Source organism: Melopsittacus undulatus, chromosome 1, assembly GCF_012275295.1.
Source record: "Melopsittacus undulatus isolate bMelUnd1 chromosome 1, bMelUnd1.mat.Z, whole genome shotgun sequence".
NCBI classification, from domain to species: Eukaryota; Metazoa; Chordata; class Aves; order Psittaciformes; family Psittaculidae; genus Melopsittacus; species Melopsittacus undulatus.
Window position 1 is genome coordinate 115,382,800 of NC_047527.1, and position 19,953 is coordinate 115,402,752.

Consider the following 19,953-nt stretch of genomic DNA (forward strand, 5'->3'; position numbering starts at 1 on the left):
GTTCGCTCATGGCAGAATCTGTAATCGGGTATGATTTTCTTTGCTTTTATCTCTATGTGCAAATAATATCCCTACAAAATGAAACAGGCCCCTATTTTTTTAGGAGAAAAAAAAAGAGTACGTTTGATAGTGTGAATTAACTGGACCCTTACGTTTGTTTGAAAGACTTCATGTTTAAGATAGCTGATTCCCAGTAATGAGAAGTTCAACACTTACTTAGTTTGAGCATTTGATTAATGCATTTAATATGTTAATATATCACATATTACCTTTGTAGATGAACCAACTAGTCCTAGTATTGACCATGATATTGCACACATTCCTGCTTCTGCTGTCATTTCTGCATCTGCTTCTCAAGCACCAGCTATAACAACTGTTCCTCCCAGTCCCGCATCTCCAATCCCTTTAATTCGGCGACAGCTTTCACATGATCATGGTGAGCGTTGATTTAATTTTCTTTCTCATGCAACTTTTTCCTTTTACTCTCTGGAGGAATGAAAATTATATACTCTTTATTGCTTGAAAAATATTGCAAAAATGTGATTCAGGTTTCTACATATGCCAAAATTTCAATTTGTTTTAGAATCAATCAGGCCTAGTGTCCTGGATAGCCAGCCTGCTGCAAAAACAGAGAGATCAAAGTCATACGATGAAGGACTGGATGACTACAGAGAAGAGGGAAAATCGTGAGTTGATGAAAAAATAGCAGTTAATTTGGAGATCTCATTTTTAATGTGTACAAAATCTCATTTTAACATCTATTTTTCTCCCAACAGATCCATTAAGCATGTATCTAGTTTAAAGGGGATTAAGGTAGGTAAACATATATATAACAACTCCTAAGAACTACGCATAATGCTGTGACAAGCTGTATGAGTTATACACCACCAGTATACAAAGTGATGTGTTAAACAGAGGCATGAAGTTTATTGGAATTGCCATTCATCAAATTGTTCATGCTGTGTGCATAGCATATTTAAACATGGTCTTTTTTTTTCCTAGGCTTACCACATGGTCCTTGATTTCATTTTCCTCAGCTTCTGTAAACAAAGCGTACCTATGGCGTGCTTTTGTAAAAACACTAATGAGAGTCTAAGACTCCTTCTCAAAGTTTTCTTGGGACATGTAAGGCCGCTATTGTTGTACAGGAAACTCAGAGATTGTATTTTTCCCAGAAGAATATTTTCTAGGGACATTTTTAAAATGAGAAACATCTTGAATGTAGGGAATGTAGAGAAATGTGTTCAGAAGTGCACTGTGGAGTTCTTTCTGTGGTGTTTTGTTTAGGTCCCAGACAGCCAGAAATCTTCAGAAGACTCTGGTTCCCGCAAAGATTCTTCTTCAGAGGTCTTTGGTGATGCCTCCAAGGAAGGATGGCTCCATTTTCGTCAGCTTGTTACAGACAAAGGGAAGGTATCTGTCATGTTTGGGTTTTTTTAACATACCACAAATACTAAGCTGGTGAAACACTAAGATAAGAAACTTCAAGCCTTCCTGTTGTGTTTTTTTAATAATTTTTTGGGGTATGTGAGCTTCAATAAAACTGGCAAAATTTTAGACCTGTTAGAGCATTGGCTTCAGTGAATTCCTTATCTTCTTTTACAGACTGCTTTCTACATTGTCTTAATTCTACATTTCAAAGCATCTGTGAAGTAAACTAATTTCTAATGACTAATTAAGTATTAAGAATCAGTCTCTTGATGATTATAGTTTCTGGTCTTTTTTCCTGCTCTGCTAAGTATGAAAAAAGCCATAATTTTTTAGGCTGTTTTGGAGCTAAGTTCAAATTAACCTTCTGCACAAGTGTAGGCTAACACTTAAGGAAAATTGGGAGTCAGGAATTGCAGTGGTATGTAGATGTGAGTCTAAATTGGGCAAGAGTCCACTAAATATTTTTTCCTGTATTTGTATTAATGGCTCTGTGAAGTTCTAGTCACATTCTGTTTCTTACTACTGTCATACATGAATACACTCTTCATGGGCCATCAGGGAGTGCAGGACAATTCACTCCTCTAATGGAGAGTAATTAGTGAATCCCACTTTGTGTAGTCTTTCTGCAGGCCATTCTTAAGAATGGTAGAGGTAGGCGATCAGTCTGTATTTTTAAAATACAGGTAATTTTTGTAACCCAGAAACATTAGTTCTAACAAATAAGCAAGCTAACATATTGGTTGATGTTTTTCAGCGAGTTGGTGGAAGCATTCGGCCATGGAAGCAATTGTATGTTGTTCTTCGAGGTCATTCACTTTATTTGTACAAGGATAAAAAGGAGCAAGTGACCCTGTCTGAAGAAGAGCAACCTATAAGCATCAATGCTTGTTTGATAGACATCTCATACTGTGAAACCAAGAGGAAAAATGTATTTAGACTCACCACATCAGATTGCGAGTATCTGTTTCAAGCTGAGGACAGAGATAATATGTTAGCATGGATTAAAGCAATACAAGACAACAGCAACTTAAATGATGAGGTAATCATATAATGCAAAGGCAATAGTTCTTGTCTTTTAATTAAAAATTGATTGTATTTTCTTGTAATGAATATTTCAACAAAAGAAATAATTTGGTATTAAATAATAAAGACAAAAATGCGTACAGCAACATAGAAGAAAATGAGGTGAAAGGCAAGGTAACTGAGTTTAAAAAAGCCTGACATACTCAAAATCAGCGAACAGGCTTTTGAAATAAATGGATTCATGTTGTTGCTGTTTTGACTAAAGATACACTTGATCTTAAATTGATCTGTCAAAAATCTCTAATATTTTTAGAAGATAATTGCAGGATTAGAACCAGTGTGTTCTGTCTTCATAACATAGCAAAGTGGTGTGTGGAGTGGCGCAGTACGACAAGCTTCTTAGTAGTTAAACAAGTGAAACTTTGAAGGAAGCCTGTGTCTGTGATTAAATGTTAATGCTAATTACAAAAGGCAAACATATACTGTTGTATGTAGCATATTGATATCTGTTCCAGTGTTACCCTCAGTGCATTTTCATTTCAGTGATGAGCCACAGAGAAGTATTTTTGTGTCTGTGGTAATGCACATTGCTCAGATGTGAAATAATTATCCAAATGATAATGGATTAATAAACACGATTAGACAGATGGATAAAAGCACATTTTTAATCCATGATAGTTTCACCTCTGTGTGTAGCAGTAATTGCTCATAGAAGTACTCTGTGCACATACGACTGTATTTTTCAGAGTATTTGGGTGTGTTGACTTGCATGTTTGTTTTCTATTTAAACTTACTTTCAATTTAATCAGGATTTAATCATGTTGTATTGCTGTGAAACAAGTCTCTATAGCAGCATTTAATTTGTAATCACTTGCTTCAGTTTTACGCATGTTTTTTTAGATGTTCTCACGGTCTGTTAGAATTTTTTTTTTTTTACTGTACTGAGATGTTAATGTGGTCTGGTGACAAGGAGAGTTAATTGTATCCTGACAGTAAAAAATACCTGTTGTCTTTTACAAGATTGTAAAGTAGATCTCCATTTGTTTTCTAGGACACTGGTGTCACTAGTAGAGATCTAATTAGTCGAAGGATTAAAGAATACAGTACAATGATGAGGTAGGTGAATTATATACCACTAGTAATTTGTATAGACTTCTTCTCTAGCTTTTTTTTTACTGAAGTAATATATCTTGTTCCAGTTCTTCAAGCAGCAAAACAGAGCCATCTCCCAAAACCCCTCGCCAGAGTCTAAGTATCAGACAGACTCTGCTTGGAACTAAAGCAGAACAGAGGACCCAGAGCCCACATTCTCCTAAGGATGAGTCTGAAAGGAAGCTCCTCACTAAAGGTCTGTATATTTTGTGTATTTCTTTAGTTAATTATAGCCTCAGTACAAGGCCACTGAGGTGTCTTTCTCGGTTTTTCAAACTCATGAATATACAGATGCAAGCCAAGTATTAACCAGGCTTTTTTAAGCTGCAGCTATAACAATTCATTACTTGTAGCTGCTAGATTTCAATATTATCTTAGATATACTTCAGGTCTTCCCTGAAGCTCTTTATTTCAGTCCTCTCCCAGGAGGGTTCTGGATTTTTTTGCTATAGCTATATGTACTGTTAACAGTACATTACAGACATAATGCTTCTTGTGACCAAAACTTCACCAAGCTTTGGAAATACATGACCAAAACTTCACCAAGCTTTGGAAATAATTTTGTGTGTAATTCATGCTTTTGCCTCCAGCTCACTTGGAAGTGATAACAAGGTAAATTTGTATTTTAAATATGCTGTTAAGAAACCAATTTCTACTGAAGTGTTTCAGGAGTAGAGAAGAACGTATTTTTTGGCTCTTAGTCTTCAAAATACAGATGTGAAACTATGTTATTTTTTTCCAGAACAAAATTAATGCCTGCTAGATTCTAAAACCTAAATTCTGATAAGCTGGCACTGCAAACTTAAATCAGTAACTGAACTCTCATCAAATAATTTCACAAGCTACCTTTTTTCTCTTTCTCAATGTATAAATAAATGTATTTCTGATAGACTGTTCTTGTAAAGATGTTGCATACAAATTTCATGCAGCTGGCTGAGCAGTCACTTTTGATGAACCACTTTTAAACAATTCAGTCTTGAATTTAAGCTGTGAGTGAATTCTGGTTTATGTTACCAGCAAATGTCCCTTTGCTCCTGCTGTGCTGCAGATTATGTGTCTAAATTGCATATGTCAAGTAAAAGTTGAGTATTTCCAGAAATAGTAAGGAGGAAGTACTGCTGTATAGGTGACTTGTAGTATGGGATAAATGGGATTTGTTGTTTGCTACATCAGTTATATAGGAGAGGTAAACAGAGCGACTGAACGTTTTATCTGACTTTTGGATGCATAATACTTGTGTTTGAGTCCTGTTTGGAATGATTTAGGAGTGACTGTAATCTGATAATTTTTGAGAGTGGTCTGCACTGTGACCATGAGCGTGGCTGCATGAGCGTATGCTCACAACCGTGCGCATGGCTGTATAGTCGTAGGTATTTTGTGTGGAGCTGTGATTATTAGAGACTTGCTTTACTAAATGTAGATTTTAATTTTTTTTTAATTGAATTTATGTACCTTTAGTGTTTAAATGATGAAATTCCACAGTTCTGTCAGGCTACTGGCATTTCTAAATTTGGGTGTATGTTCAAATGTATCTTTTGAATCACAGAAGAGTAAAGAAGGTGTGTTTAAGGCAGATGAATGTTTAGTTATCTGTTGCAGGAAGCCAGGCAAGTGAAAGAGGTGAAAATGCAGTAGGTGTCACTTGATTTTTGAAAACCTATTAACTTGTATTCACAGTGGGTTTTGTAACTTAATATTCTTGTTTTCTTTTTCTATATTTCTGTGTTTGCATTATACTAACAACAAAAAGATGAGACAAGCCCACCAAAGGACAAGGGAACATGGAGAAAAGGCATTCCGAGCATTATGAGGAAGACATTTGAAAAGAAACCATCTGCTGTAGGAACATTTGGTGTTAGACTAGATGACTGCCCCCCAGCTCATACCAACAAAGTATGGAAGGATAATTTTGCTTTCCATTGTGATTTTAAAATATTTTTGTATTAATTATTTTAAAATGTGTGTATAACTTTGCTTTTTCTTCAGTATATTCCACTGATTGTTGATATATGCTGCAAACTGGTTGAAGAAAGAGGTCTTGAATACACAGGTATTTACAGAGTTCCTGGAAATAATGCTGCCATCTCAAGTATGCAAGAAGAGCTCAACAAAGGAATGACTGACATTGATGTTCATGATGATGTAAGTCTTAGATCACACTATTTCCAGGTTGAACTGCCAAAACCTTCTGGTTGTGTTGTGATTATAGAAATATAAAGCATGTCTGTCCTTCTAACTGTGTAGAAATGGCGGGACTTGAATGTGATAAGCAGTTTGCTGAAGTCATTCTTCAGAAAGCTCCCAGAACCCCTTTTTACCAATGGTAAGTCATTTTCGTTATGATGTTTACATTGTTAATTGCATTTAGGAATTATTGTTGATCAGGGCATCTTACAACTTTCAGATGGTTTGAGAGAATATCCAGTGAAATCCTCTAATAAAGGCCCCTTTCCTCCTTAAAGAGCAGGGAGACATGGTGATTAAAGAGCTTAAAAATGAGAGCTGTAGATAGAATTTCTCTGATGGTGAAAGAATAGTGAATTTGGAAAAAAAAGCCTGAGTAACATTTGCAATTTTATTGATGCAATATTTTATGAAAGATGGGGGGTTTTTTTCCCCATTGTCATCATATATTTTATACAGTCTAGTAGGCCGATTCATGACTCGCAGAGGCCATTCACAAATATGTCTCAGTGTGTTACCTATATTTTGGGAAAGAAGGTTGGGTGGTGGTGGTGATATGTATGCATGCATATATATATATACATATATATATATATATATGAGCTCACACATGATTAATTTCTGCTTTCATTAACAGACAAATACGCAGATTTTATAGATGCCAATAGAAAAGAAGATCCTGTTGAGCGTCTAAAAACACTGAAGAGACTGGTAAGCTGAAATCATGTGTTATAGGTGCACTACAAAATTAGCATTAAAAGTTTAATGTTCTGAATAGTAATTGTTTGTTTCAGATTCATGATTTACCTGAACATCATTATGAGACTCTCAAGTTCCTTTCTGCACACCTGAAGACAGTTGCAGAGAACTCAGAAAAGAACAAGGTATCCAGAAGCAGAAGTATAGTGTTTATTTCATTCATTAAGCATGGGGTTTTTACAGGATTAGTTCTATTAAGTGGTAATTTATTACTATAGACAAGATTAAGATCTTTGCTATGTTGTGGAGATTTTTGGGTTAGACTAATGACTCCTGGAAAATGTGCACCTGTTCTGTTGAATTAAGTTTATTCAAGCTGGTATCAATTCTTTTTTGTGAATAACTGTCTATATCTTAAATTTATCCCCAAGTCTGTAAATCTCATATAATCCCAGCTAGACATCAATAGGAGTGTGCTTGGGCACTACACAGGTGAATGTCTGTGACATGAATGAACCTGTCATGAATGAGGCTGTCACACCACCTTTGTGTGAAGTCTGGGTTCTTGGACACTTGACTAATTTTTGAGACTAGGACTTGCTGTAATTACTCAAATATTTGGTAATGCTGTTGATAGTAGTTTGGCTGGTTTTATGAATGAAAATTCATTACATAAAGAGTGGTAGTTCATAGGGTGAACTACTCTCAACTACTGAGAATAGCTTTTTGTCATTTCCATTGGGTGGGGGAGAGTTTGCGTTAAGTGCTCCTGTGCATGCTATAATCCTGAAGTGAATGCAAATAATAGTATCCCCTTTTTTTAGCTCTTAGGGAGGGGTAGCTGAGTGCAAAGCTGTGCAAAATATGAGTGTGCTTATGGATGCTTACCTAAGGGCAGGTAACATGGTGTCTTGTTACTTGGCTACCGATGTGCATGGTACAGAAAAAAATTGATGTGATTAATACAATTTAGAGGAACCTCTGTCCAATCTTAAATCATTTAAAAGATCAGAAAATGCCTCAGTTCAGATGAATATGGTGGGTTTCAACATTAGTTCTGCAAATAATACCTTCTGGCTAAATATAAAATAAAAATTTGTATGTGTGTATATAAAAAAAATATTTAGCAAATTCCACCTGTAGTGGAATTACAGCTGCAGTTGTAAGGAAGCGTTGGTAAATGTCATTTTTAAGTGTAATACCTAAAGCAAACGTTTTATTTATCATTTTATGGTTTGGGTGGACTGTATAAATGTTTAAATAATGTTAAGGTTATAGAGTATATAAGGCTAGATAGGTGAGGTGATTCTGTAATTGTATGATTTATCAAAGGCCATAATTCAAGTCAAAGTGAGCATTAGGGGCTTGTGTCATGGCTGCGGCTTCCTTCTGGTAAGCACAAGGACCTTGCCTCCTATATATTATTGGTCTATCCTATGTCACAATAATAAACTATGCCAGAGGAGTAAGCAAAAATAGAAGGTAAGCTGTTGATGCTTTCTTGGAATTATTTGTCAGAGATGTAACATTAAAAGTGAACTAAGTGAATGATTAACGTTGTGACATGATTGCATAACTCTTGAGTCTGTCTCATGAATGGGCGAGTTGGGTGTATGATGTTGGTTGCTACCGCCTCTTCCAAACTGGTTGCTAATTGAATGAGCTCTTTGTCAGTAAACACAACGCAGCATTTGATTACCAGCTCAGTTTTCCTGTGTGCCATGTAAACATTTTTAGTGAGAGAAAAAAGAAGTACCAATGCCTTTTTATATGAAAAAGTAATAATTTAGAACATCAGTGTTTCTAAACAAAACAAATAGTCTTTATGGGGAAAAAAAAACAAAGTGCTGCTGCAAGTGTGAAAAATATTTCAGAATTCTTGATTTTTCTGTCGTTGTTGGACCTGTTTACTTGCAATGAGTTAAGGTTGAATTCTGAATTGCAGCAGTGTTGGAAGCGTGGATTGCAGCTGTGTGTAGAAGAGATTTAGTGTAATGTAACATGATACCTGAGTCAGTAATGTGTTTTTAAAAACCTTTTCTTTATCCTTACTTAAAATAGCTCTCAGATATGTTAATAGTGTTATATTATTGTACTTTGCCCATATTATTGTATTTTCTCATTATAAATGTATGATGTGGAAATATTTCATTTCTTAGATGGAGCCAAGAAACCTGGCAATAGTGTTTGGTCCAACACTTGTGAGGACATCTGATGATAACATGACACACATGGTTACGCACATGCCAGACCAATATAAAATTGTAGAAACACTCATTCAAAAAGTAAGTGGATGCATTTCATTATTTACAAAATAAGTTTTGTACACAGATCGACCAGCTTTTCTCTCATTGGGACAGTTTGGATCTGGTATTTATCTGCCCAACTCCAGGATTATCATTTCTAGTCATGCCCATGTCTGATTGTTCCACATTTGGGTTTTGTGTTTCCTATGGGGTTTTCACCTTTTTTGTTTTAAATCGTAGCATGACTGGTTTTTCACAGAAGATGATGCTGAAGAACCTCTTGTAAGTATTGTCTCATAAATATTCGTGCCCTAATGATCTTAGTTTAGAATCTGCTTCTGCTGCCTCTAGAATGTCTTTTATATTTCTTATTACATCACTGTACAGTTTTCTCTTCAGAAGCAGTCCTTGCAGTGATTTTTTTTAAATGAAATAATTCATTTGTTTTAAAAACATAATGCAAAATGGGAAAATAAGAATACATGAGGAAAGCATGTCCTCAGGTGAATAATGCAGTTTTCTAAATGCTATTGAATGGTAATGAACTATTTGTGAAACGATGATGAAGAGATCTTTGTTTATTAACTATAGACAGCAGTTCATGAGGAAAACACTGTAGAATCTCAGCCAGTGCCAAACATAGATCATTTACTCACCAACATTGGAAGAACAGGAATATCTCCGGGAGACGTATCAGGTAACTCTGCCTGGACAGTGTTAGTCCATAGGCTAGAATAACCTACCCTGTTACCTCACTGTAACTCTCTCTTCCTGTTTTCTTTCACTAATAAACTGTTTTTCTCTTTTTTTTCAAAAGATCATTAACACTTCTTAAAGACTTGAATTGATGATTTATCATGCATGAAATAATTTGGAAAACTTTGTCTAACAGGAATATAATCATTAAAAGATGAGGCTTGCACATACTGTTTTATTTATTCACAGTAACCCATGCAATCATCATCGTGAGGTGAAGCAGATATGCTGCTGTAAAGTGGTTTGTTGTGATGGCAGACTGATCTTCAGTGGTATTCTAATATTGCTCCTTCCCAGCATTAGGAATGCAAAAAAATTACGTTTTCTTGTCAAGTGATGGACACTTTAATAAGTATGTTGCAGTATGTCTCTATACTAAAGCTGATTTCCTTCTGTTTATAAATGCCAACCTCTTTTGTGGCTAAGGACAAGCATTGCAGGCTCTTTTTTGGTGACTTTTTCCCTTCTTCCCTTCACTATACTGTTGCACTAACCCAGCATGTTGAATCCCACAAATGTTACCCCTTCGTCTCTAGCTTTTGTTTCAGTTTTCAAAGGGTTGTCCAGCACTTACTGAAACAGTCACTTTATACTGATGTTGTAACAGGCGAAGTGGGAGGAGTCTATCACACGGTGATGTCATTAGTGGACTCTGTGATGTCACTGATGGACAGCTGGAACTGTAGGAAGAAGGAGGACTGTTGCCCACACTGTAGCTGCCTTGTCTGCAGAAACCCCCGTTTCTTGTAAATGGAAATTAAAAAAAAAAAGGTTGATCTGTGCTGTAAATTTTCTTTCAAGAGTATTTTAAACAGATCAATGCTACTTTTTTAAAAGTCTTTCTGCTGTTCTTGTTATCTCTGAAGCAGACCCTGAGGAGAAATAGCATGGTATGGTCTACCAGTCTTTCTAGTCATAAAGCATTAGCCATGTGTCAAAAAGGGGTGTGGCAGGGGGCTCAGCTCTTTCTTCCTAGGGAAAAAGTCCCTAAAGGTGGAACACATCCAAGTTCATATTTTTTAGTCATTGCGCTAGCCCCTTCCTACCCCCTTTGTAATTGTATAATCTTGGGTTTTGCGAGACAGTGAAACTATGGTGTCCATTTTTCATTTCATATTAGCGCTTGTTACAGAAAAGTACAAAACTGGTAGCTGCTGAAATCTAGCCAACTTAAAAATGCAATTTTGCCTATTCGTAGTCAGAGGTGGAGAGAGATGTGTAATTTGGGTCTTACACACAAAATATTACCTAATTCCTTTAAAACCTCACAAAAAGAATATGACTACATGAATCATGATTTGTACCTAGGGCAGCCAACAGTACGTTCAATTTTGCTTTGTGTATCCTGAATCTCAGGAGAGTACACAGTACGATCTTGAAAAGGTCTCTCAGCTGCGGTTTGCAGAGGCTATACACTTAAAACATTGAATAAATATTAGTATTTCTGTTTTTTTATTTAGAAGAACAGGGCTCCTTTGCCATTCCTATCATTGAGCTGGTTCTGCCTACAATTCACAGCATCCTTTCATGGCGGTGGCTTTCTGTGGTGCAGCTTGCATCTTTGTGAGCTCTGACTATTCACTCTGTTCTGGTTTTATTTGCTTCACATTTTGTTCTGTGCTTGTCTTTTTCCATAAGTCCAGCATTGTCTGTAGCAACAGCAAAAATATTGCACAGAACTGAGCAGAATTGTCTTTTTCAATTTTTCCACAGATTCAGCTACTAGTGACTCAGCAAAATCTAAGGTAAATAATTTTGTGAAATGATGTAGTTACAAGCTTCTGAAATCGGTTAGATATTTCCTTGCTTTACTGTATCACTTGGGTGTGTAGTACAGAGCTTACGTGGGTTTGGGCTTTTGTTTTTTTTTAATAAGTGGTAATATTCTTTTCTCGACAGATTTTGAAGTGTTACATTGGAAAAGTATCACTTGTTTGCATTTAGCTGCATCTGCCAGAGCAGTCAGCTGCACACATAAACAGCTTTGTTTGATACTATTGCAACCGGGAGCTCTAACCCCCTTTCTGCATCTGGTTCAGTAGAGATAAACATATATAGTATGTTCCCTGTCATTGTTGGCATACTACTTACTCCCAGGCAGTATTTGGTTTTCACTGTTTCACTGGAAAAGTGTATGTAGAATTTAGCTTTTCCTTCCTCAGAAAGTAGTAGCTCCTCTTCTTGTAGGAAGCAGTTTCTGTTGCAAACAAGTCATGAAAAGGTTGTCTTCCTGTAATGGAGCCCGCTTTATTGGTCTGTCAGAAACTGCATAGCTCTGTATATACAAACCAGACTTCATTAAGTTCAAGGGATTCAGGTAAAAAGTGGAATTCTCAGGAAGCAAATTTACTTCTTGGACAATGTCATGTAGACTACTGAAAGGGCATGGAATTATTTCCTGAATATTTTTTGAACAAGGCTATCTGCTGTGAAACTCAGAAGCTCAGGCTAACAAATATTTCTTTGTGATTTCTAACCATGCTCTCTCACTTTTTCTTTAACAGGGTTCTTGGGGTTCTGGAAAGGATCAGTATAGCAAGGAACTGCTTGTGTCCTCCATTTTTGCAGCAGCTAGTCGCAAGCGGAAAAAAACAAAAGAGAAACCGCAACCAAGCAGTTCAGAGGATGAGTTGGATAATGTGTTTTTCAAGAAGGACCTTGCAGAACAATCTCGTGGTGACACGACAAAAGAGGATATAGCTAAAGGGGAATATGAAAGAGAGCGAGAAACGGGGAGAAAACAGAGGATGTTTGTCCTGAAGGAAAAAGAGAACAGCAGTAAAAAAGATGTGAATGTTGTAAAAGATGAAAAGAAGTCATTAAAGAAAGAAAGTATCCTGTCGGAGGAACCTTCACTGCCTTACCATGAAAAATGTACAAAATCACCAAATCTCAGCTGTCTGCAAACCACACAGAAGAATAACCTAAAAATGCCTATTTCACAATCTTCTTCCCAGGTTGAGGAGACAGTGTCTGACTCTGGCACTATGCTAAGCACTTCCTCCCAGGCTTCCCAGCACAAATACTCATGCAAAAAAGTAGCCAGCCCTGAAGTTAAACACAGGGAGTTTTTAGCAGCTGATGTCAGTTCTATCACCTCAGATTATTCAACTACTTCATCTACTATGTGTCTGACTGGTTTGGATGCCAGTATGCTGAGCCCTGAGGTACAGTCAGTGACAGAAAGCAAGGGAGAAGATGCTGATGATGAAAGAAGTGAATTGATCAGCGAAGGGCGCCCTATGGAGACAGACAGTGAAAGTGACTTCCCTGTCTTTGCCACCAGTGCTGCTGCTGAAAGGCTGTCCAAGGGGAAGGTTGCAGAAGTGGCAAAGACCAGTCGGAGAAACTCTGAAGAAAGCGAAGTAAGTTGTACGGAAGGAAGTTCAACACCAAAGTTAGAGAGTCGCAGACTTTTTAGCTCACACAAACTTATTGAGTGTGATACACTGTCTAGGAGAAAGTCTGCACGGCACAAAACGGACAGTGAGTGTTCAGGAGATGCGAAGAGTGAGAAGGACTTGCCTACTGTGACCAAAATGTTTGACATAATGAAAAAAGGAAGATCAACAAGCAGTTTAGCTACATCAGCCAGAAGTGAAGCTGACAAACAAGAACCTACCTGGAGACTTAAAATTACAGATAGGTTAAAGCTGCGACTCAAGTCCTCTGCAGATGATATGTTTGGAGTTGGGAATCAGAAAGCTAACTCTGCAGAGACCACAAAGAGAAAAAACATCAGGCGAAGGCATACGCTTGGAGGACAGAGGGATTTCGCTGAAATAAGTGTCCTGAATGTTTGGAAAGCTCAAGAGCCAAGTCAGAGTAGAGAGAGAGAATCTGAGCTTTCAGCTGTGAATCGGTTGAAGCCCAAATGTCCAGCGCAGGACCTCTCGATCTCCGACTGGCTTGCACGAGAACGTTTACGCACTAGCACAACTGACCTTAATACGGGTGAAACTGGAAAGCCCAGACTTGAGAACACTAGCTTAGCAGATGCATCAAAGGTAGATCTGCCTTTATCTGCAGAGATGCAGGCAGATGAAGGCAGCTCTTCCAGCAGCTTGACTTTAATTAACAGAACACCACCATCGGGACCATTTCCACCACCAGACCAGGTAAATGGTGAAAATTACCAGAACGTGAACAAAAACAACTTTAGCCCAGCAGTTGATGCCCATCCTCATAAACTGTCCGGGGCCCAAGTGGTAAGATCTCGATTCTACCAGTATCTTTGAAATGGGGAGATATGTCCACTACAGCAATTCATTAACTTACTGTTACACTTCCCAGTAACTCTGTGTGTGTGTGTGTGTGTGTGTGTGTGTACATATATATATATATATTTTCCTGTACTGTTGTTGTTATGCAGCCTTCATTTGGGCTGGTTTCATCAATATGCTCTGTGGAACGTCTTCACAGTGCATTACCACAGCCAGAAGAACACTAAAGTTAAAGTATATATATATTTTAAGAAAAAGTATATTTGATGGCTGCATACAAATGTTGAACAAAGCATCTGATGCAACATGCTGTGTAGTGTATACATGGTTTTCTGACTGAGAGTTGGCCTGGCATTAGTATGCAGAAAAATTGTTCTTTTGGTTTAGTCACTAACAAGTGCCTCATCATAAATTCATTTGGTTTGTTAGGGTGCCATATTGTTAAATTAGAGAAACTTATTACAAACAAATGAATGCGTTTTACTGTTAACGAGTTTCATGACATTTTACAAATGTTAACACAGGTGGCTACAGAGCTTCCATTCCTTAGGCATTCCAGTAAATATTGGAGTTTTATATTTCCAATTTTAATACAGATTTTGAGTTTTATGTGACTTGAATTTTTAATCTTTCTGTAAAATAAGTAACTTAAATGTACATATTACATGTGTATCTTTTCTTCAGATACCAGATTTGATATAAATGTTGTAACATAGACGTGTAGATAGTGGATACTGGATGGAACTGGTTTCTTTTATTGAGAATATAATTCTGCATGAAGACCTAATGAATCCAAACCTGTATCATGCCTGTGTGCATACCCACTTAAACACTGGAAATAAAATTGTTTTGGTGACTCTTTGCATGATGTTAATTCATTCTAACAAACACTTAGAAGTTGCAGTCAGCAGCTGCTCTTGGGATCACAAAACTGGCTGTTACTCCTGGGTGAAGGGTGCTTCTCTTTAAAGCCTTTTGTTTGTGCAGCAGCATTGTGGAGGTTGGCAAGTATTTTCATCTTTATATATAATCTGATTCTAAGGTATGTGGCAAATTGGTTTGTGGTTAGTATGTGGGGTTTATCCATAAACATGTCTGTGATTGTCACCAGATCATAACAAGGGGGTACCAGTATCTGCCAGTCAAAAGAACACTGTAGGATGGGGTCTTGGACTTCTTATAGTTTTACCTATGAAGGTGAGTTTCTGGCCTAAAACCCTTCTCTGTGTGAACTCTCTACTGGTTATATTTTTTTCGTTATATTTTCTGGCACACCTGTTTGAGAACAAAGCAGTTGTTCATCACTTCAGTGTCATGGTTTAAACCCAGCCACACAACTTGTTCACTCACTCCCCCCCCCTTTCTCCCACAAATCCTGGAGAGTTGGGGAGGAGAATCAGAAGAATGTAGCTCCCACGGGTTGAGATAAGAACAGTTTAATAACTAAGGAATAACACAAATCACTACTGCTACCACCCATAATAATAATAATGATAAAGGAAATAACAAGTGAAGAGAATACAACACCTCACCACCTGCTGACTAATAACTCACCCCACCCTGCCTGACCGAGCACCGACCAACCCCCAGAGCCCCAGCCCTTCTAGGTAACTCGGTTACATCCTGGGCATGACATGCTGTGGTATGGAATGCCTCTTTGGCTAGCCTGGGTCAGGTGTCCTGTCTCTCCTTCCTCCCAGCTTCCCCTCCTCCCTGGGAGAGCATGAGACTCGCAAAGTCCTTGACCAGGTGTCGTGGTTTAAACCAAGTCCCCCAACTCCCTGAGAGTTAGGAAGGAAAATCCAAAGAATGTAGCCCCCACAGATTGAGATAAGAACGGTTTAATAGCTAAGGCATAACACAATAATAATGATACAGCCCATAACAAGCGAAAAGAATACAACACCCCACCAGCCACTGACCCATAACTCACTCCACCCTGCCCGGCCGAGCACGCGTGCTCCCTCCTTCATTTTCCTCCAGAGCTCCACCCCTCCTGCTCTCTCTCCCCCAGTATGCATCCTGGGCATCACATGCTATGCTATGGAATACCTCATTGGTCAGCCTGGGTCAGGTGTCCTGGCTCTCCTTCCTCCCGGACTCCCCTCCTCCACCTGGCTGGAAAAAACCTTGAACAAAAACACCCTCAAAACATGCTCAAGCCATGACACCAGGGTAAACATTTGAGCAGTAACTCAAAACATATGTGCTATCAGCACCGTTCGCAGGCTGAAAAGTCAAAACACAGCACTGCACCAGCTACTAAGAAGAAGAAAGTGACTGCCACTGCTGAACCCAGGACACTTTGGGTACTCCCACGTCTTGCACTGTCACTTGGTAGAGGATTAAACCCGTATCAGTAATAAGAAAGCAGTGAGCATAATGAGCATAGAAAAAAAATCCATGTGTTTGTTAGCTGCAAAGAATTAGAGTAACTAGGATGTGTAGGATGACACCACTTTAAGTAGGCTTTGTTTCTTTCCAGAGTAACTGTAACAGTCACAAGCTTTCATCTGCTGTGGTTTTGATCCTTGTGAGAAACCATTATAAAAATGGGCTGTGAAGAAAAGCATCGGATGCAACAACTGAGATCTGTGGAAGTTCTCACCATGTAATCGTGTGCATCGAGTACCAGTTTACATACAGATGAGTCACGTTGTGGTCTTTTCGCAAACTAAAATGTCTTCTTCCCTGCCTCCTCCTCCCCCAAGTGAAGAGGAAGCTGGTGCATTAGCAATGTTTGTGTATGCAGTGTGAGGAAGGATGGGTATGATTTATGAAACACAGACTAATTGATGATGATTTTTGCTGCAGTCCTAATAGTAAAGTGTATTTGAACAAGGGATTTCAAACTGTGGCGTTGCAGTGCCTCAGTACTGCTGTTCATTAGCACATTGTATTTACTAGAGGCATCATTTTTTGCCATTAGTAGTCTCAGAAGCTTGTTTGTGTGTTGAACACCTACAGCAAGTCGTGGGGGTTTTCTCAGTGAAGCAGTACACTGAACAGAGGTATGTACAGGGTTCTGGGGGTCTGTGTTATGATCTGACAGCCAATTTGATGATCAAGTTAATTTTCACTCTGTGTTTTATAGATGACAAATTATTTTTACTCCTGAATCTAGATGTGTGGTGGCCAACTCTTACTTGGGCTGGAGAGCATAAACTTCTAATTTATTCACTGGAATAGGGCACAAGATCTTTGGAAAAAGTAGGAAACACCCACAAGACAGGAATTGTATTGGCTGACAGTGCTGCAGGGACAAATTTCAGGCCTTGGCAACCTCCATGGTGTTGTCTGCTGTTGCACTGGCAGGATTGAAGCTGCAGAGCAGTTGCAGGAACTGTGAGAGAAGTCAGGGACATCCAAGGGGGGGTGTAAGAAAAGGGATCACAGCAGTTGGGACCATCGCTGCCTTGTGTTTGCCATGTACGTCAATTCTTGGGGGAGATAACAAGGCAGACAGAGTGGGAGGGAAAGAAGCTCTGGGGGAGCACTTGACTTGAAGGGGAGACACACAGAGCAATCTGTCAGGAGCATTGAGAGGAGATGACCAGGCTCCACCTGAAGAAAGGGGCATGTGGCAACACATCTGAGGCTGGGAAAACAGCGATGCACGTTCTGTTCTTTGGAGATTTGGAGCTGCACTGAAGTCTGGCAGTTGCGGTGACAGACATTTTTAGGAGCTGTTGCTATGCTCTGATCTTAGAAGCTATTTCAGACCCTTACCTGTGGGGCTTTTTAAGCTCTGTGTGTGTGTTTTGTTCGGTTTAGGTTGGGGGGGGGTTGTTTGGGATTTTTTTACTGGAGGTTGACAGGTTGGGGGAGTGTGGGCTTGGTTTTTGTTTGTTCTTCCTCTCCTATGGAAGAGAAGGGGAACAGTCTGATGGACATGGGAAAGAAAACGTGTGCACAGTAGCCTGCCCCGACATGCATACTGTCAGTACTGAGATTTCCTCTGGAAGCTGGATCCAGTGGGATGGGCAGCTCCATAGGGTCACAGAGCAGTTGAGGTGAGCAGTGACCTTGGGATCCCCTGGTCCTAAACCAGGCTGATGCAGCCAAAGCAGGTTGCTGAGGGCTGGGGCTAGTGGGTTCTGAGTGTCTTCAAGGGTGTTGGGTCCACCACCTCCCTGGGCCACCTCTGCCACTGGTTTGATCACACAGTAAAAAAGAGCATTTTTTTAATGTTTTAAACAGGATTCCTTAAAACTTCCATTTATGACCATGAGTTGGTTTTTGGTTTTATACTCGTCATCAGGATTCAAGCTGGCTTGGAAAGTACTTCTGGTCTGAGGACTGTTTGGAGCTGTGTAGCTGCAAGTTTGTAGAAACAGGTCTAAGCTGAGAGCTGATGGAATAATGAAAGGATGAACTGTGGTGGGAGCAATAGTATTTGGATTTTTAAAATGGTTCTAAATGGCAATTCCTGTTTCTGTGGGGATCGGTGGTGTAATCTGAAATCCTTGTTCTGAGGTCTGGTAGCTGGCAGGTGCTGTACAACTGCTTTTTAAGACTCTAAAGGGCTTGTTATGGTCCCCACTAGCATGGCTCAGAGCACTGATAATCTGGAATTAACACATGGCCACAGTCCAGTTTCTTAATTTCTGTTGCTCTGCTGCAGAGCTGAAGATCCTTTTCTGAACTGAACATAAGGGTTCCCATCCGGTCCACAGCATCTGGTAGAGCCTCTTTCCACTTTGTCCAGGCAGGATAAAAGGTTTGAAATGTGGCCTCCTCTGCTACAGAAAGGCAGGTCATTGCACCATCCTCATGTAGATGGTAATCGAGCCTTTGATTGTGCCAGCCTGAGGGAAGAGGGGTGTAGGCTGTTGTGTGTCTGGGAGGGGGAATGACTTGGAACAGACCTGCCACCACTAAAGCGGTGTGTGTACCTGCACCTCACAGTCATGAGACCATGCGAGTCTGCCTTCATCATGTCAGCAAGTCTGTGAGTGGTCAAAGCATGCAGGAAGAGCTGCCTCATAGTGCCAAAGTTGGATTTTGGCCCTGTACGTTTATAGGCAGTAGTGTCTCGCACATCTTCCCTCCTCCCTATCCTCTTCTGCTCTGCCTTCCCGTCACTGTAGCCTGCCCAAAACAGGGGTTTGGGGCTGTGTTTTTGCTGCAGTCCCAGTCAGTCCTTGCCATCCCAGCCAGCTCACACCCAGTGATGGCACTTGCTCTGCTATAAGGGCATGGGCTAGTTTGGACTACAGCAGGCAGCGGGATGGTCCCACTCACCTTCCAACTCCTCCCACCTCGAAAGGGAGCAGCAAGTGCTTCACTACTGATTTTTCAGAGCAGTGAATTCTCACCCTCAGTGAAATCATCTTTAAGTTGTCCAAGAGCTGGTAAAACTTGATCTTAAGTTGCCTGTTGAAGTGCTCTGGTGACAGCAAAGATGGTTTTAAGCCATGTCCCCTTTTTGAAGACAGCTGGCTGTGGGGGACACAGTTGGCCTCTTGCCTGCTATGGACTGCTCTGCTGATGCTGAACACACTACTGCAGTGGTAGCTGCAGTTGCCCAGTAGCTTTGTCCCTAACTCAGGCTGCAGTCACCTCCACCAAAGCTGCCTCTGCATAACTGGCTTACAGTGAGGAACTTGTTTCTTTAATCACTGGCCTGCTCTGTTCCCTTCTGCATTCAAAGGATTTACTTACAGACTTGATTTTCCTAAATACTCTGCCCAGTGTTCAGAAGCATTCTGGTGCTGAGCTACAGCCTGTGCACAGCCCTCCACTGCCCATGGGAAGGAAAGCCCAGCACTTCATTGCTGTACAAGCAGGATGGGGAAGGAATGGATATGGCCTGAGTGCCAGTGGTCCCTGCAGCGGTGCCTCTGCAGTGGGTTAAGTACTGTCTGAGCTGTGGTTGATTTGCTGGCTGGTGAGACATGGATGCGACAGCACATGGTGGCTGCTGTAAGACGTGCAGGATGCAGGGTAGCTGAGGCCAGGAGTGGGTGTTGTGTTATGCTCACTCCCTGATGCAAATCTCCACCATCACAAGCAGTAATTACCTGTTAGGTACAGTGTTGCCTTGCTTCCTGCTGCACGCCCAGTGACTGGGCAGCTTATTTACACAACTCCTGTCCGCCCCTGAGTTCCAGCAGATAGGGAGGATGTGCTGTGGTGGCTGAGAGAAGCAGCAGCAGGAGCAGTGCCAGAGCAGCTCCCGTAGGTGTGTGCTGCAGGGCAGGGCAAGGCCACGGCCAAGGGCTGCTGTCAGGGGCCCT

General features: G+C 40.0%; 1 protein-coding gene across 1 annotated transcript in view; it reads left to right on the forward strand.

The window, feature by feature from the left end:
* The window catches only part of ARHGAP21 (Rho GTPase activating protein 21), a 62,736-nt gene extending 48,161 nt beyond the window's left edge, over positions 1-14,575 (forward strand). Inside the window, exons 7-23 of the mRNA XM_013129995.3 lie at positions 278-436; positions 584-686; positions 777-813; positions 1,288-1,413; positions 2,186-2,470; positions 3,506-3,570; positions 3,654-3,802; positions 5,357-5,499; positions 5,593-5,748; positions 5,851-5,929; positions 6,428-6,501; positions 6,585-6,674; positions 8,649-8,774; positions 8,976-9,017; positions 9,327-9,432; positions 11,205-11,236; positions 11,996-14,575. Coding sequence (XP_012985449.2) covers positions 278-436; positions 584-686; positions 777-813; positions 1,288-1,413; positions 2,186-2,470; positions 3,506-3,570; positions 3,654-3,802; positions 5,357-5,499; positions 5,593-5,748; positions 5,851-5,929; positions 6,428-6,501; positions 6,585-6,674; positions 8,649-8,774; positions 8,976-9,017; positions 9,327-9,432; positions 11,205-11,236; positions 11,996-13,729 — 3,506 coding nt within the window. The 3' untranslated portion in view covers positions 13,730-14,575. The remainder of the gene's footprint in view (positions 1-277; positions 437-583; positions 687-776; positions 814-1,287; positions 1,414-2,185; positions 2,471-3,505; positions 3,571-3,653; positions 3,803-5,356; positions 5,500-5,592; positions 5,749-5,850; positions 5,930-6,427; positions 6,502-6,584; positions 6,675-8,648; positions 8,775-8,975; positions 9,018-9,326; positions 9,433-11,204; positions 11,237-11,995) is intronic.
* The last annotated feature ends 5,378 nt before the right edge of the window (positions 14,576-19,953 follow it).